This window comes from Lepidochelys kempii, chromosome 18, assembly GCF_965140265.1.
Source record: "Lepidochelys kempii isolate rLepKem1 chromosome 18, rLepKem1.hap2, whole genome shotgun sequence".
In the NCBI taxonomy this organism is placed as follows: domain Eukaryota; kingdom Metazoa; phylum Chordata; order Testudines; family Cheloniidae; genus Lepidochelys; species Lepidochelys kempii.
Window position 1 is genome coordinate 13,789,668 of NC_133273.1, and position 18,575 is coordinate 13,808,242.

At 41.5% G+C, this 18,575-nt stretch overlaps 1 protein-coding gene across 4 annotated transcripts in view; it reads right to left on the minus strand.

Moving 5' to 3' along the window:
* The window catches only part of PEX14 (peroxisomal biogenesis factor 14), a 161,698-nt gene that overhangs the window by 97,037 nt on the left and 46,086 nt on the right, over positions 1-18,575 (minus strand). For all 4 annotated transcript variants that reach the window (XM_073316932.1, XM_073316933.1, XM_073316931.1 and 1 more), the window contains one exon: positions 6,734-6,818. In XM_073316932.1, coding sequence (XP_073173033.1) covers positions 6,734-6,818 — 85 coding nt within the window. The remainder of the gene's footprint in view (positions 1-6,733; positions 6,819-18,575) is intronic.

Here is an 18,575-nt window from a genome sequence, read left to right on the forward strand (position 1 = left end):
TGCACAGGTTGTTTAATTAGCTGGTGGGAACAGCTGATTTCTTTTCTTTTTTCTCTTTCTCAGCTCTTCCCCAGAGGGCAGGTGAAAGGGCTTGATGGTACCCCACAGGAAGGAATTCCCAAGTGTGCCTTCCTGGGTTCTCAAAGGGGTTCTGCACTTGGGTGGTGGCAGCATCTACCCATCCAAGGTCAGAGAGAAGCTGTAATTTTGGGAGTTTAATACAAGCCTGGAGTGGCCAGTATTAATTTTTAGAATCCTTGCGGGCCCCCATCTTCTGCACTCGAAGTGCCACAGTGGAGAATTAGCCTTGACAACCACAACAATATTGCAGGAAGGGGTGTTGGGTATTCGTTCCTCAAACTTAATAAGGAGCCAGTGTCCCAGAATAATGTAAAAGGATACTGGGATGTGCCTTTCATATGAGACATAAAAACATAGAACCCGACTCTTTGTGGTTACTGAAGATGCCATAGTGCCTTTCAAGTATCTTAGCAAATTTTTAACTCAGGTAATTACATTCTCCATCCCTACAAGTCTCCACCTGCAAGATCACTTGGATACAGTATTCTTCATTTCCTGTCCTAAAACTCTTGCAATAGCATTAAACAGCTGCTGCATTCTACCTTCAAGGTGGCTCCATTTCAATGGTAGGTGAAGTGATCTCTCATCATAACCCTTTTATACCTCTCAAGAGGGTGTTGAGTGTCTAAATCAGCTGATGGGTGTAATGTGCTCCAAGAGCCTCAGATGAAATGCACTACAGAAATGTAGACAATTATTTACTTTGCAAATACTCCATTTCCAGGGGAAAGTGCCATCCAACCTCTCTTCAGCACTCTTGTTTTATCTGTCTACAAAGGTTTTTATCATATCTGAGCAGCTGTTCTAAACTTCTGAATCACTGTTTGGAGTAAGCATCCTCCCTGGTTTCGGCTATTCCATTCAGCTCTTTTCTCTTACTCTGGTCTGAGGTTGTTGGCTCCAGTTGTATTGCATGCATAATATACTGAGAATTCTCATGTAATTGCAAAGCAAACTAAAGTTACTAACAGCCACATTTTCAGCTCTGGCCTCTAGCTTTCCATCCCTTTTTTGTTGTCCATGCTAGTCATGGGGTCTGCACAGTCATTTGCACACACCACTTAGACAGCTGGACAGCCAGTTATCCAATCTGCATGTGCCATAAGTGATAAGCAACCACTAGCACAATCAGTTGCATGCACAGAAGTGGACACACAAAAAACAAAGGCTGGCTGAAAATCTGTCTCTTAATGCCTTCGCTCCATTTCTTGCCCCTCTCTTCCTAAATCCATATCCTGCTAAGTCAAGAGAGAATGACTAAACTAGTCTGGATATATGACCCCTCTCTACACATCCCTGAGTCAAACTAAGTGTGTCTTCAAAAGCTGGAGGAGAGGACCTCCACAATCCTCCTGGGATGTGTGGGTCTTGGCAGCACGTTACTAACTGGATCTTTTTGCATGAGCTGTCACTGGACTCCGTTGACTTGCAGTGTGTTTTGTGCTCAAGGAAAAGCTTGGTAAAAATTGTTCAAGCTTCACTGAGACATGTTAAAGAATTAATTACAAAGTAAAGCTGAAGGAGAAAATTAATTTTAGAAACACAAGAGGTTACTTTTCTTTTCCTCCCTTTTCTGGAGGTGGGGGAGGAAAGGCCGTTATTTTCACTGGCATCCTGAGGGCAGAAGCTGGGAGCTGTCCAGTCGATAACCTGGCCATCAGAACAAGGTTTGTAATTAAAAGGTCAGTGACCTGGAAAGCTAGGGCCTCACTCTCAGGGCTTCTCAGTAATGATGGAGCTATTAAATTAAGACGTATGAAATCAATGCTAAAAGAGCTTTCATGGTAACAAGATTCCATTCAAGGACATGCAAACTGCCTCATGAAATGGACTTAAATTATAAAAAAGGAAAGTAATAAAAGAGAGTTAAACTGAAATCTGCAGAAGAATTTACTCCCCTTAAAACTCGCCAACTACAGGCTGTGGCCCCTCCTATCCCATCCTCAACGTGATCCACCACGGGTTTTCTGCAGCGGTTTGTCTTCAGCAAAGAGGCTGTTTAGTTACTGGTGGGGGTTCAACTTCCAGGAATGCAGTTGATTAAAAGGAGAAAGAGAAGGGAGCTGATTTTCTACAGCAGACTCCTGGATTGAGTACTTTTGTTTCCTAAGGAGTAAATACCTTTGGTCCTTTGTGGAGTGGGGCACGTAAAACTCCATAATTTATGTAATGCCTTTTTACCAGCATCTTAGGAGCCCTCACCTCCAGCTGCCTTCTATCCTCCAGTCTGACAACCACCTCCCACTTCTATCATCTTCTTTACTTGAACTGCACTGAAAAAGCTGTGTGGAACCCACAGGCCACAGAGCCGTGGAAAAACTTCTGTATTTACTTGCTTCCTACAAGCCGAGGTAATGAAACAGATAAATAGACCCAACATGTTAAGGGCAAAGCTTCCCACCGACCTCCTGCTCATCTCATCAAACAGAAGTTTGACTCGGTTGGGAAGCAGGCGTATATGAACATACAAAGCACCAATCAAGGTAATAAGTGTTCTAAAGAGAGTTTCTGACCCCACACATTTCTGGATTTACTCTTCCCCAATGTAATTCAACAGCGACCGTAGTCTATCTAAGGTACTTATAAGGCCCACATCACTGTAGTACCTGAGCACCTCACAATCTTGAATGAATTTATTCTCCTTACTCCCGTGTGATCGGGCAGTGCTATGATCTCCAGTTTACAAATGGGGAACAGAGGCTAAGTATCTTGCCCAAGATCACACAGGAAGTCTATGACTGAGCAGAGATTTAGACAGAGGCTCCCAAGCCAAAGGCTAGCACCCTAACCACTGGACCATCCTCCCTTTGCAGTCACATGTTACAGATTCAGAACACAATTTTAACCCGCATGAGCTACTAGATGGGTAGTTGAGCATTACAGGACATCTGAGCTGCAACAGCTCAACAACAGACATATACCCACCAGGGTTTAAACCCCACATACTGTCTAATTACTCCCCAGGCACCGATTCTCCGTGGCGTATCATCAGCAGGATCAGCTACTTGGACAAAAAACAAACAGCATCTTTGTTTCCCTTTCAGATACTCTGAAGGAAAACAGCTGCTTTTCCCCTTCATCTGAAGAAGTTCACAATAAAAAGGAGGAAATGTCATAAATTACACAAAATGCCAGTGTAAGCTTCAAAGAAAATGACAAATGATTCTAATAACTTCATGTTTCTCATTAATGCCTCTGAATTTAGAAAGTTTTAAAGTGTTCAAGACGATGCAGAAATCTCATTGAACTTTTGAAGGACCTTAAATCCAGGACACTTTCCTCACGCTCTCCATCTTCATCAGGCTTATTACCCCAGGCCTGTAATATACAACCCCCAACCTCTTAACTTCACAGAAATAGGGGCAGCCTCCCTCCACTACCACCCAGCTGCTGTTTCACAAGAAAACAAACCCAACCCAGCTGACAATTCTAAAGTAACCTTCATTTCAGACTGAACTGACATGCACCCCTGGGACCACAATTTCTATATTAAATATTAAACAATGTTTAAAAAAAACAAAATTGGATTTGCCTTTTCAAGTCAAGATTATAATTCAAGGCACTGTGTCACTGCAAGTTCCAGATGTGAAACTTCCTAAGCAAAGCTGAGACTGCAGTAGCTGGGAGTACCCCTGCTGCCAGTGCCCTGACCCCTGCTGCCAGTGCCCTGACCCCCTACATTCCCCTCCTACTGGAACAGATTGCAACTAGGGTAGCTGAGAGCTCCCCCACAGCCAGGGTATCAGTCTCTTTCCTTACAGCTCTCAGAAAGCCAGTGGTCCTGCCCCATTCTCTGCAGCAAAATCTGCTGGAAGAAACTACAACCAGAACAACTGCAAAATCCCCCCAGGAGATGATGCCTCTGTATTATTCCCTACAGAGATATGTACAAAGTTATTTTTAACATATGGGTTCATAGAAATGTTTATATGATATGACATGATAGATATGCTCTGATACATGATACAATATATGATATAAGGAAGGAGTGTTGTCTAGGGGTTTGAACAGGGGACTGCTAGTCAGGACTCCTGGGTTCTCTTCTTAACTCTGTCACTGCCTTGCTGTGTGCCCTTGGGTCAGGCAGCTTAACCCTCTCAGGGTATGTATACACTGCAATAAACCACCCATGGCTGGCTCGTGTCAGTTGACTAGGGCTCACAGGGCTCAGGTTGCAGGGCTATAAAATTGTACTGTAGATGTTTGGTTGTGGGCTGAAGCCTAGGCTCTGGGACAGGTCGGCTGAGTGGTGTCGGTGGCCTGTGATATACAGGAAGTCCAACAAGATGATCTCGTGATTCTTCCTGGCCTTAATCTCTATGATTCTCGAAGTCACGAGATCCTCGATGAAACATGCTGCAGACTTGCACAGTAATTACTAATGAATACATGGACAGGATTTTTTCTCTGAGGATAAGTCTTGAAATTTCCACTCCAGGAAGTCCTGGTAGAATACTCTTTACTAGAATTCAGGAAAAACACTGGACAGTTACTTAGAATGCCAATGGGTAGGTCTCAGGCTGTAATTGGAACTGAATACTCAACCATGTTAATTCTCCTACATATGCCCAGGGTTGAACTAGTCACATCTAGGGTTAGGAAAGAATTTTTCCTTCCCCTTAGGGCACAACTGGCATGATGCACATGTGCATCTCTTTGCTCTGGAGCACTGAGCAAAGGTAACATTATATGATCAAGTGGGCAGATCCCATATGATCAAGTTCCCAATAACTCCTGGGTGCAGGCATTGCTGGACTCTGTTCCTTCCTTTCTCCTACTGTTAAATTTCCATATGAGCAATTAGCGCAAAGGGGAGGGAGGGAATTAACAAACAGGAACAAACAGTTCTACCAAACAGTTTCTCCTCTTTGGTAATTATTAGCCAAGTAATTCACAAGAAGTATTAGTCGGGCCATAGTGTCTCTCTGCCTCCTTCTCCCCACCCCTCCTCTTCTCCCAGTCAGGGATTTATTAAAATTAAACAGATTAGATGGAGCTCCTGATACTAAAAACTGCTCAGCGAAGCCTGCGGTGGGGAAGTGCAGAGCAAACACCAGAGACATTTGTCTCTAAATTGCTCTAAATACCTTCTGCAAATGAAATTCTAACCCAGCTACGTTTAGAGAGAGAAAATGAGGAATAACTGGTCATTGTCAGCAGAGGAGAAGATCAGGCGGTTATAATATTGCACGATATACTGGGGGCTAAGAATCTCTCGGCAACAATAGATTTTGTATCAGGTTACCCCGGGTAATCAGCACAGCTTTTAGGCTCAGCTTTCCCCTGCTTCATTGCTTTGATGATAGAGTTGAAATCCCCAAGCTTTTATGATAAATTACTCCCCGTAGGTCCACATATTTCAAGGAAAAACTCACAGAGCAGAGTGGCCAACAAGCTCCAAATTTTGCCATACTGGCAAATCCAATGTCATCCTGATGGCAGAGAAGGACAAACAACGCACCTAGCAGAGTTGCATCCCCTTTCTGGGCTGCTTTGTAACTGACACTAGGGCCAGCGGGGAAAGGACCCTATTCCAAATGATGTACCTGCAGAGTACTGTTTATGGCAAAGCTGTTAGAACCCAACTCCTACCTTTGTGCTTTCTGCCCCAAGATGAGCAGGGGTGCCTGTAAGTAGATTATCTCATGCCATCGAGTATCATGGATTTCACTAACAATTCATATCTCCAGCCTGGATAATATATTCCTGGGCTTTCTTACTTTCCATAGCTCAAGGTCTTTGGCTGAAGAATTCAAATTACACTGTAATATTCACAACGCTAATGTAAAAATGGGTCCCCATTCCCCATAATTTTGGAGTTTGCACTTACACCGCCCCCACCAGCACTTAAACTACCCTTTCTAACTCTGTAAAGCATGAAATTCACTCAGGGCATGAGCCTCTTTATTACGTAAGTCCCACACTGAGGACTTAAGGATGTGGAGGGTTCTTGGCTGGGCAATCTGCACTGGAATAAACTTCACCTGAAATGTGCTGGTAAATTCCTAAATTGTTGTCTTAAAACTTCAGAACATCAAAAGAAAAAACATAGTTAGTTCCTTTATAAACAGAAGGGAAAACTATTATCAGGCTGTGGCCAAAGCAGGTTCCATTGGCTTGAGACAATATCGGATTTGTCAGGATCTGTCCTGCTCCTGCTATAGAAAGAGTCATACATGGTCAGTAATTTGCCATTTCAGGCTGAAAGTCGGGCTGACCCCAAGCTTGACCTTAACCTGACCTTGTTTACTCTTACCATGTCTCTCTTCCTTCATTCTTTTCTCTGGCTCTCTTCTAAAGCAGTTGACCTTTTAACTACAGCTGGTCATTTTAAAGCCAATGTCATTAAGGAGTTAGAATTGACCATCTAGCCTGTAACTCTAAACTGCCTAGTTTCTGAAGACCTCTACTGGTAGTTAACCCCAAAATTCCCATAACTCATTCTACAATGCTGTGTCTGGTGCCAATATTACCTCTGACTTGCCGGGAGGAAAATGAAGCTGCCTTGACTCCACACTAAAAATTTCCTGGGACAAGAGAGCTTTTTCCCCTCAATACCTAATTTTCCACAGCAATAACTCCTGGCCTACATCCCACCCCTAAACCCCCTCATTAATACTAAGAAAAGAGAATGAGACTGATGAATCTGTACCTTTCTTCTTGAGAAATGCTCTTCTGGTTGCGAGCGGACTTTGGCGGACCCGGGAGTTCTGTAGAAACTTCACTGCTGTTGCAATCTGATTAGGGTGAGAAGATTGGAGAAACAGAAGAGTGAAAAGCTCTGAGTTAAGAACATTCAAAATTCTGATTCTAAATAAATTCTGAACTACAACACCAGGCATCAAATCCAGCATCAGATGTTGATGGGCTGGACCAGACCCTGGATCTGACTTTGGGGAATCTTTGGATCCAGATCAGAATTTGTGGCTCAGGCTCATCTCTAATCAGATAGTACAGTATTAATATTTTGACTTAGAGAAGTTTTTCCTTGAACATCTTTTACCAAGCTGAAACACTGCTTAGTGTGAAACAAACGCCATTAGGATACCTGAGCCTGTTATTAGCAGGTGAGAGGTTATTTTCCTTGTTCTGGATCACACTAACCTACCAAAGACATAGAGATTAAGTTTTATTTTCTGAGTGACCCAACTGGGCAGGCAGATAAGTGGTTATATTTATGCTCTGCTGTGGTAGAAGCTATATACAGCTTTGGTCTAAGAACTTTGACTTCATTATGCTCTAGAAGATGAACCTTTAAGTGACTTAGGACTTAAAGGCCCATATTTCCACAGAGTGTAAGGACTGGGATGACATTTTTTGCACACACACAATGATTGCAGTCCCTTAAAGTGCCAGTGAAAGGTGCTGGATTCCTCTCTATGTACATTGTGTATATAACAGGGAAAGTCTCCACACACCCCTGCCCTCAGGCCTGTTCTGGAGGAATCACCATTAAGGATATGAGGGGAGTTGACTCGCCATAGCCCATTCAATCCTTTGTCTCTGCTGATATTATCTACAAGGAGGCCAATTTTGCACGAGTTGAGATAGTGCTTTTGATGCAGTGCGCAGAGTTGAGACCCACCAACTCATTTCACAGAGTCTGCTGAGCAGCCACCACATTGTGACTACTATGGGTTATACCACACAGCACTAAGGGAAAAGCTCCATATTCCAATATTAATCCGCTCAGCCATCCAGTCCTATACATGGTATACCCTGCTGCACTGTGGAAAACCATCTGATCTGCCGCTATAAAAGTCTTCTGCTTTGGATGTGGCACAGAAGGGGATAACCTACTTGAAGTTGACTTAGAAGACAGACACATCCATATTGAGGTGAGAGATTGCTCCCTCCCTGCACTTTGATGAAGCTGATCTTCCATGTACAAGGAAGAAGAGTGTGGTTTTCACCCCAAATGGTGGCATCTGCATTCCCTATAAGCTGTACTGAGTACAAGAGGAGGAGTAAGAGGATTTGCAGGTCTCAAGAAGTGCAAGCTACAATGCAGCTTCTAGAGTTAAGATTTAAAGTTGTTTTAAAAAAATTTCATGACTGAAAAAAAAAAACCCAGCATCACTATTGAAATGAACAAGTTTCACCTTGGTTTTGAATCCAGCCCTTGGAATATGCATTTCTGGTCAGAGAGCAAAGTTCTGATGGGTTTAATGGCACTTTCAATGTACTCCTCAGTGCATTCCATCAATGTGTTTTTTTTTTTTAAATTGCATCTCTTATTTCTTTAAATACATTAATCAGGCTAGTGTAGGCAAAACGGATCCATTGGACAATGCAATAAACATGAATTATCATCTATCCAACATGCATAATGGCTTAAAAATACATAATAGCAGGTGTAGTTTAAATGATTAGTTATTACACCTGTGGTGGGTCTGATTCAATTGGGGAAAATCATCTTTAATAGGTTAAAAGGTTTAGATCACTAGGCTTCCCTTAAAGTGGCTGTAGAGAGGGTATGATGGAATACGCTGTCATTACTAATTCATTTAAGAAAAACGTGGGGGATACAGCAAAGAACAGCATAAACGAGCGAATCCAATTTAAACATCAGGTAAAGCAGAAAACACCTTTTAAAAAAGCATGATAAATGAATTTGGAAGGGAGATGAAATTGACATCTTTATTTTAACGGGAATTTGACAAAGTCCCGGCACACTTCAAAGTTAGGGGGGAGGGGAACTCTTGGATTTTTTAGTTTACATTCAATAATTTCAAGTCATAAAATAATACAGCAGAACACCCCACATAAAGTACATTTTGGTCTCGTTTATGTGCCGCTTGATCTGTCCCTTGGAAATGCTGGCGACAGGCAAATCACGCATTTAAATGGCTCTGATATCACTACGCCCAATGCAGAAATATAAAGCACCCAAACTAATAACTTTAGGATAATGTGCTGAATAAGAAAGATGCCCAAATAAGCAGACACATAGATGTGCGAACATATCAAAACCACTTTCCTTCTTATGTTAATTACTTGTTTCTTTGGGAACTCTTCCACATTCCCCTCCTGCTTCTAGTGAGCTAGTAAATCAGACACAAAGGACTTGTCGGAACCAGAATGTGGAAAGCTCTTGGATTCATACATTAATATTAATCAGTTTATATAAAAAAATTAATCTAAAACAAAACATTTTCCCTTCTGTTATTTTCTTAAGTATATCCATTTTTAATGTTCTATTGATTGCAGCCATTTATTGGGAGATATTTTTGTTTTGCAAAATGTAAACATTTCAACAAAAACATTAAAAATAATAAACCTCCACATTAAAGAACTAAATTATTCAAACTACCTCCTGTATCATTTTCCTCTGACGTCTTTTTACAAAGGTCTTGATTTTAAAACAATGAGACAAAAATAACACCTAAAAATAAAACAAGCAACAACAAACTTTACAAAAACAAAGTCCTTAACTATTACATCCCATCTCCAAAATGTCTCCTGAGCCTATGTTTCTCTAGTTTAGAAGTTTGTGCTTGCCTTTAGAGAAGAGATATATTTTTCTCTTATCCTCAACTGAATCTCCTTCATTTTCCTCATTTATCTTGTGTATAAAATGTTCATATGAAACAATTCTGGCCATGATAACATGCCCATTTTTTACAAGAAGGGACAAGAGCGCTTTCCTACTTTCTAAGGATCATTCTGTTTGAACGAACAAGAACAACTGCAGTCCGTTAAAAAAAAAAAAAGACTTTTCAGTCCCATGCATAGGTGAAAAACTATACAGCAAATAGAATTCTGACTCAGCTGGAAACATATTGTTCCATACTATTTCTGTAACATTTGTAACACTTGACCAAAATTTTCTAATATTAGGACATTGCCAAATAGTGTGCATAATCATATTACCAACTCCGATTCTCAGACTGCCAGCACACAGTGGCCAGCAGACCACATTTAACCGGCAGATCTCTGTCCTTTATTTTTCTTAACGAAAAATAGTGTATTCAGTTGTTAAAAGTGAATTAACATCATAAACCTGCTATCCCACCAGCCTTTTTTCTGCAATGGAATCATACGCAGACATACTTTTGATCAGAAATAGTGTGGGGGAACACTGCAGCAGATATTGGGCTATCGTTTCATTTTCTAATTAGAAGATGAACGTGACGATTCATGGGATATATTTGTGCCCACCCAAATTACATAAAATCAGGCAAATATTCCACCTCAATGTCATAGATGAAACATGGAGACAAGAACTTTACTGCAGATGTTGCGGGAGTGCAGCAAGCTTGAGAAATTCCGGGCTAAGGCACTGCACTTTGACATTGGTCCAAAGTCCCGCGCCCACACCCCCAATTTCCCTCTCCTCTGGTGTTGGAGAGGAAGATGAAGTCAGCCCTCTTTACTATTATGCTCACAGCAACAGGGTTTTTACATAAGGAACCCAAGCTGCTTTATCAGCTGCTGGCATGTGAAAAATAAAACACATGGTTCAGAAGATGATTCAGGGGCAAGCAACCTCTTCCCCACCCCCTTCCAAAAATCATCCCACACACTCACAGCTATGCAGGACTTGAAAACAGAGATGAAGATGGAAAACAAAATAAAGTGCCACTGGGGGAGCAATGAGTGAGACATTTATTAGATCCCCTCATATTGGGAATCCTCTGTAGGTTATTACTGAATCGTATTTGTTCACAGAGCAAGACTTCAGGATGACTTGGGAACTAAAGGTTGGGTCTGAGATTATACATCGTGAGGGGAGGTCTGTCTCTGAACAGCTTTGTGTCTGTTTAAATGCAACCTGCCTTTTCATTGAGCAACGGAGGCACAGGCCATGAACTATGCCCAGATAGTTTACATTACATGTGCGGAAGGCAATCAACACTGGCAATATATATGACGTATGTAAAAGTATTGGGAGTTATTTTTTAAAGTGTATTAAAAATAATATGGCAGTATTAACAAAAGCTAACCTTATTTTAGCCAGAGCAGAAGGCCACGGCTGCAGGGCAAATGGAACTGATCAATACACAGCCTACTGCAATACCCCCTCTCCCCCCAGTGAGAGGCTGCAGGTTTGCAAGGCTCAGAAGATTAAATTGTCTGTGAAAGGTTTCTGTACTCCTACTCCAAAGGAGACACCCAGAATCCTGTTAACAAGCATCAGGCTAAAGCCAGCTCACATTGTAACAAGGGCTGACTTAAAAGCCTGGCACCGTGAGCAACAAGAAAACCCCTTCAAACAGAAATGCTGCATTTTAGTAAGAAATCAGTGCTCTGTCAGGACTAACTTGACAAATATGGTCATCGGTGACACAAGGAAATAGTTGCAAAGCAGCTGTTAATCAGCGAAACACATTGTAGAACGCTGATGCTAGCACTCATGAAAAAATGCAAGGGGCTAATTACGAAGCCATATATCTCACTAAAGAGGCAATGTTCCTTGAGATTCCAGGCAGAGCTCTCTAGAGTCAGGGTCCTGGGACACCACACACAGAGCTCTCTCTAATCCAAGCTTTCAGTTCCCAAGTCAAACCCCACCTTTTCTTAACGCAGGGTTCAGGGTCCCAGGACCCCCAATTTCACAAAAAGTACTTGTTCTTTCTAAGCAGAATATCTGGAGGTCACTAATGAGAGAGACATGGCTCTAAGGCTCCGAATGTACATTTCCCTGGTACACAGAGCTTTCTTTCTGGCCCCCAACCAGGACGGGACCCCCACTGCATGCTGCAGAAACACGTATTAAAAGACAGCTCCCAAAAGTTAACAGGCAAGAAAAACCTACATGAACTTTATTTTACAGTCCTAGGAAGTCAAATTTAATAGCTCTCACTCAAAATATAGAGAGAGGAATGTATGAAATAGAAAGCAAGAGTCCCAGGATCCAGAACCCGAAGGAATGAAGGTAGAAAAAAAAAACAAGCTCAGTATGAGATTTAAATCAGGGATCCTGAACTGAGAGAGCAAAACAGTAATGACAGAGGAAGAAGGTTCAATAAAAATCTAAAATCAGAAGTCTCAGGGATCCAGAAACTCAGTCTAGAAAGAGTTCTATGAATTAAATCTAACTCAAGAATGACAAGATGACAACACCCAGGAGAAAAGTAAAAAATATTATATGCCACAGACTGCCTAGCATTCAGTAATACTGGAAAGAGCAAGGCACTCTGAAATCAGATTCAAGGTTGGGCATGGAAAGATGGGGATGGGTTTCCATTCAACACTCAGAGTAAAACCACCAGGATGGCACCAGAGGCATAACCTTGGGACAGACAGAGTTGCAAGAGCTGTGTAAGCACAGAGCCAGTACTCCCCCTAGCTGAGACCTGGGGGAGGCACAGGATCTGAGCGGCTGGGTTCACCAACGAACGCAGCCCAAATTAAGTGTTTTCACTCAGTGGAAATGAAATGTTTTGCAAGATGAAACAGAAAGAAAATTGAGGTTTTAGGTAATTACTAGTTGGCATTTACATATCACAGGCTGGTTCAACACCTATTCATTTTCCCCTTTTATTTTCAATTTTTTAAAATTGCTAATTAAAATGAACATATGACAGGGATGGGGGGAAAAAATTACTCTTCCTCCTTTTCTCTGGGACGACAAAATCCAGATCTACTTTAAATACATTTATCTATAATTATCACACACAAAAAAGCCCTGCTTAATTTACATTAAGATGGTGACAGAAAAAAAATCAATAAAAGCCAGAAAAAACCAAGCTAAGGCGCCTTCATCTCACCTTGCTGTGCCTAGTTAATACCAAAGGCAGGAGACTTCCTCCACTGAGCTGAGACTCCTGGCACTCCCTTAGCACAATGGAATGAGTTAAAAGGAAGAAGTTGCAAAATCCCAAGCGTTCGTTCACTGCTATCCTATTCTCATTGATTTGAATCAAAATCTTGTAGTTATCTACCCATGTTTTGTGGGACACCTTCTCCCTTCACTTACTTTTCTTCCTCTTATTTTTTCAGTATTCTCATATCCACAGAAATAAGACCACACAAACACCCCCATTCTTAGCTCCTTCGTTTCAGGAGCCATTTCACATTTCCTCCAGCTGATTATAGGGGCCTGATTTTTCCACCCCCTCTGCTCAGGTATAACCAGCCTTCACAAAACCTCACCATTGTCTAAGAGCCTTCTCCTCTGCAACCTTCCTCTCTCTCTCTGCGCTGTGGACTCTCCATCTAGTTTTGAATCTCATCTCAAAATACCTTCTCCCTCACATATACCTCTTAATTTTTCTCCCCTTCAGCTTTTTAAATGTTAACCTTGTAACTTTTTTATTTAACTCCACAAAGCATTCCAGGATACAGTTTGTATGAAAAATGCAATAAAAAATAAAGTTTTATTGTATCATATATTAAGGACATAAAACATCCCTGATAGCAGCCTACAGGAGCTGACATGATAGACTAATATATTTTAAGGTCTATTGTGTAAATATGTATTTAGGGAATTCTAAAGCATGGTATTATTGACCCAAGTCTCTCTTAAAACACATTGATATATGAAGTAAAAGCCCTTATGAAAAGTAGCGACTTCGTCTGCGCAGTAGCCACCTTTCAAAATGAAATATGTCTGTCATCTTAAATTTTTTTGGCTCTGGTTAAAACATGATGGACAGCTTGCCAAAATTTCACTCTTAAAAGAACAAAGCTGATATTAAGTATTATACATTTGCAATAAATAAACACCAGAAAACTACACATACTTTAAAAGAAACACAAGCCTTAAAACAGCCAGACTCTACAGAGATACATACATATATGTACACATGTACACTCGCACACATCACACACACAAGGAAGAATGTGTATTTTTTTATCTCAGAAAGGAGGATGAGACATTGCAGTCCCCAGTTCAACTCAAAATAAATTGTTACCCTCAAGTAATAAATGCCTGAAAAAACAATTTATAAAGAAATCTCTAATAAAACCTGTAATTATAGCTATATTAACAAATGCTTCTATAAAATTCAAGCCAATAAGCTGCATACACCTTTATTCCTGGAGTGCACCGTCAGAGGGTTTTTTGGAGGGGACAGTAAAGAATTGTATTTCCTCCCATTCCCAGAAGAAAAATACGCATACTAAATAAATAAGTTTCTAAAAGCCTCTTTTTTTCTCATTTGTTTGCCTTTGGAAACCTTCCTACAATTGTTGATGCTACCACCAAAGGAGATTTTAGAATGGGGGGTGGGGGGTGGAGGAGAAGAGATGACATTTGCCATTTGCTTGGCTTTGAAACCAACTGTCAGGAAATTATTTGAAGTCCTGTTTACAGAAATAACTGCAGTAACCTCAGTGCTGAAAGTGCTGGATCATTATGGATATACATGGATCAGCAGGTCAGTGCCCCAGGGAAGTGGGTGAAGGGTCTGGCCTCAAAATATAGATGATGCCAGCACGCCAAGGGCAAGTAAGGGAACTGATCCAATGGGATAGGTGCTAGATGATGAGGCAAGGTGAGGAATTTTGATTTCTTGACTTCCATAGGCTCCCATTTTATAACTCTTCAGGGTAGCATCCCAGTTATGTATTAGCTCCCTTTAAATCTATCCTTTGTAAAGGAAGCTTAGAGAGCACTGAAGTTCTGTGCTGTAAAATTAATGAAGGTGTCAAGCTGTTGCACTGAATCACTCCAAAGGAATGTAATGACTCAGTGTCCAAGATGCTCACTACAGGAGAACCGTGAGCTCACCCTGTTGTCTCCAGGACTAAAAATATGCAGAATATAATAATCAGAGTTAGCTGATGGCAACACCCCCAGCCCCCTCACCCCACCCCACTGACATTCTGAAAAATCTCAGTCCTGACAGCTTTTGAAGGATTGTTCCTTTTACCCTAACTACAGTATCTTCAAATCTGCTAGGATAAAATAATAAGTAACTGTCTCATCCTTTTAAGCACAGGACAAACAGGAATTGGTAGATCTCCATTCACATGCAATTACACTGTAGGATGACTGAGGAGGGGGAGATGGGAGGCTTGTTTCCTGGCTAATGACAATATCCAAGCATTAAAATTTTAATTGAATGTTAGACTCTGGAAGGCTCATCACCCAAGAGAGATGCACCAGAACAGGGTCATTGTTCAGACCAACTTGGCTTCCTGTGATTCCACAGGCAAGAGGCTGGCTAACCAAAGTGCATAAATGATTCAGACTCCCTTGCAGAAGGCCCAATGTGTGTCCCATGTGTGGAGGTTGCTACCAAAGATGTAAGCAAGGGAAATGAATCTTGTGCACTGGAGAATCAGCACGCCACAGTTTCTTGAACTTCCTGTATAGAGAACTGCTTGATGGACCTTCCACTACTTGGGCAATGCATGGTGAAAACTGGAAACTGTGTTTTCCTTGTCATGACAGGAACCATGTGACTGGGGCTGAAATAGGGGTTTGTGGTTGGGATTCTTACACCTAATGGTTAATTTAGCCCTCACACACTTGTACCTTGGCCTGTACCTCAAAAACTTCAAACATGAGTGCATACGAGCACAGTTGGTTGGGGAGGGAGAAGGGAGCCAGGCCTGCTAGAAGAAACTGGCAAACAAAAGGTCTGATATTGGAAATGGTTGAGAAGCTGGAAATACAGACAAGTACACAATAAATCATGCAAGCCACAGCAACTGGGAAGTGGCAGAGAGAGAGGAAGGATATAGAACATTTAAGCAAATGATAATTTTACATAAACATCTTTAGATTGTCAGCTCTTTGAGACAAGGACTGTCTTTTTGTTCTTTGTTTGTACAGTGCCCAATGGGGTCCTCGTCTAGGACTGAGGCTCGCAGTTGCTACTGCACTACAAAATAACATGATGAAGCAGCCTATGCAGTTTGTAACTGTTGTTAATTGTTGCTTTAGGATAGCAACTTAGTATGGGTCAGAAAAACTGACTGGCAAGGGTTGGATGGTCCCGGGCAGGGGGTGGGGGAGGTGTTAGAGGCATACAGTTTTATTAGTTCAAATTCAGCTACGTCACTCGTCTTTGTCCAGTTTCCAACAGAGAAGACACCCACATCACAAAAATTCTCCTTCAAAAGTGGAAACCTATGTGAGCAGTTTCAGAAGAGAGTGAATGAATATGGAGACTGAACTTCATTTTCAACTCCTAGGATGCTCACAATGCAAGGGCAAGTGTGGGGAAAGCTTACACAGCTGCTGTCCATGTTATAAATATTCCAAGAACAAAGAGAAGTTTTCATTTTCCGATGGGGTCATTTTGGCAACTTTCAGAGATCTCATATTTACTATTTAAAGAAACAAAGCAGATAGGTGCAATGATATATTCAAGATAAGGCTCAACCAATACAGCAGCATATATGCACAAGGAATTCACACACCTTGTCTCCTGCCTTCTCCACCTAAAACCTCTCAGCAAATTCCCACAGTCCAAGATCAAGTTCAAATGTCCAAAAGGATTAATACCACAGAAAACTATCCTGAAGAAATCCTGCCCCTGCACAGTTTCAATGCAGAAATCTTCATCTAAACCAGGGACACTGTGAGTGAGGCACGGAAGCTACAAAACAACATTGCTTATTCCTTAAACCTTGGAGCAGTCAGCATATGTCAAGGATTATTACAATTAAACTTTTTACCTACTAAAAAATTAATAAACAATTACCCGCCTCAGGAAAAAAAACCCACCAGCCTTTACCTACAAAATGCTGCAGAGAGCATTAGCACCCACCCTGAATGTTCAGTCCATACTACTGCAAAGCATTAGCACCAACTCAATGATTGGTCCATGCCGCAGCAGAGCACTGGCACAATACTGAATGCCTGGGTCCACGCCACTGCAAAAGCATCAGCCCAATATTCAGTGCCTGGTCCAGAACAGCAATCTAACTTTTTCCCATCTTTAGAACAAAAGGAAGATGGTTTGATCTTTTCTACTTTCCTGGCCTTAGTACATTAATAGGTTCCTTATAGACTTTCCTGATTATCTAGGGGTACCAAGGTGTGTTTGTACAAAAAGGCTTCCAATTTTCCTTTAAAAAACAAAACAAAACAAAAAAACTCCATATATTTCTTCTTAAACAGACCAGTGCTACTTAGTGTCCTCCCCAGCCCAAATCAATGGTAACCCAATTGGAATGCCTTCAAGCTCTGTCTGAGAACTAGTGGAGAGATCAACGCTTTTTATCTAAAGGATTATGGATTGCTAGTTGACCACATAACACACCCAACTGGCCATTTTAAAATACCGCAAAGGGCACGATGCCTCACTCAATTTTGAGAAAGCACTGCAAAGATTTCCCCCTTTCATGCTGTGGTCCTTTGCCTGCCTGCCTGCCATTTTCCATGCTTTAAACATACAAAGATTTATTAACCTTTACAGTAAAAACAAATAAAATAATGATGAAGCAAGAACGCAGTGAGGTAAGGGCTACAGCTAGCACCATTTATCTGCGGAAATCCAATTAGCGCTCAAGTGGCAGAGATACCTGGAAAAGTGCTTGCAATCGAATCAAAAAATGATACAAAAACATTAACCTGATGGCTAAAAACTCCACATTTAAGCAACTAAAGTAATAAAGGCGCTTTTATAGAGTATTTTCTATATTTCATTAGGTCCCAAATGGACGAGGAGCCCTAGAGATGCATTTCCTGGGCTTTGGGAACCTCAAACTAAATAACCCACTTTTTTGTTTTAAAACAAAAAAGGGAACAACATTTCTTTGTAAGAATGACAGGATTAAAGCTGCTTCTCTGCAATAGCAACATGAGCAATGAATGCAAACACAGGAAGCACTGGGGCATACACAAGCCCTTTTTGGTCCATATGCATATTCATTCGGTACCCACTCCAGGTTCGCACAGAACAAGGTTGGGGTGACTCTGCCATCCAAGAGTGTCTTCTCCACTGTAGTGTTCTGGCAGAGCACAGAATGCAGGTCCCTCACATCATCCCATGAACATTACAAGCTGGGCAAACTGGCCCAGGTGATATGAGTTGCTAGGCACAGCATAGTTCTTAGCAGGACAGGTGTCCATAGCAAAACTGATCCTTTTGTTGGTAGTCTCAGGAGACAGAGTGAGGACTGAATAAACTCAGACAGAACAGACCCCAAGAGATGGTGCCCTCCAGATTAGTCAAGTCTTGTTAGCAGGAGTGTGAGCAGGGAAGCCCGCAGTGCAACAGTCCATGCTGCACTTGATCTGAGGTACTTCAATTACTTATGCTATCACTGCCTCTTTCTACCAGCATTAAGAGAGGTCAGAGAAGTGTTAAATGCCCCCATCATCAAGGGACCACTAAACCTCTATGGGAACAACCTGCACCGTCTTTAAAAACACGTCAGATGAGATAGCACTTCAAAAGTTTGATGTCCCCACATTTGGCAGAGTCTTCCCTGAAATTTGCTAGTATTAAATGTTATGGTTGTTTCCAGTATCAATTCATGAATCCTGTCCTTGAGCTTTACACTGACTATACACCTGGGGCACATTGCATTAAATGCAAAATACAATGCTCTGAAATGTAAGTGATGATCATCCATGGAAGTCATTCCAG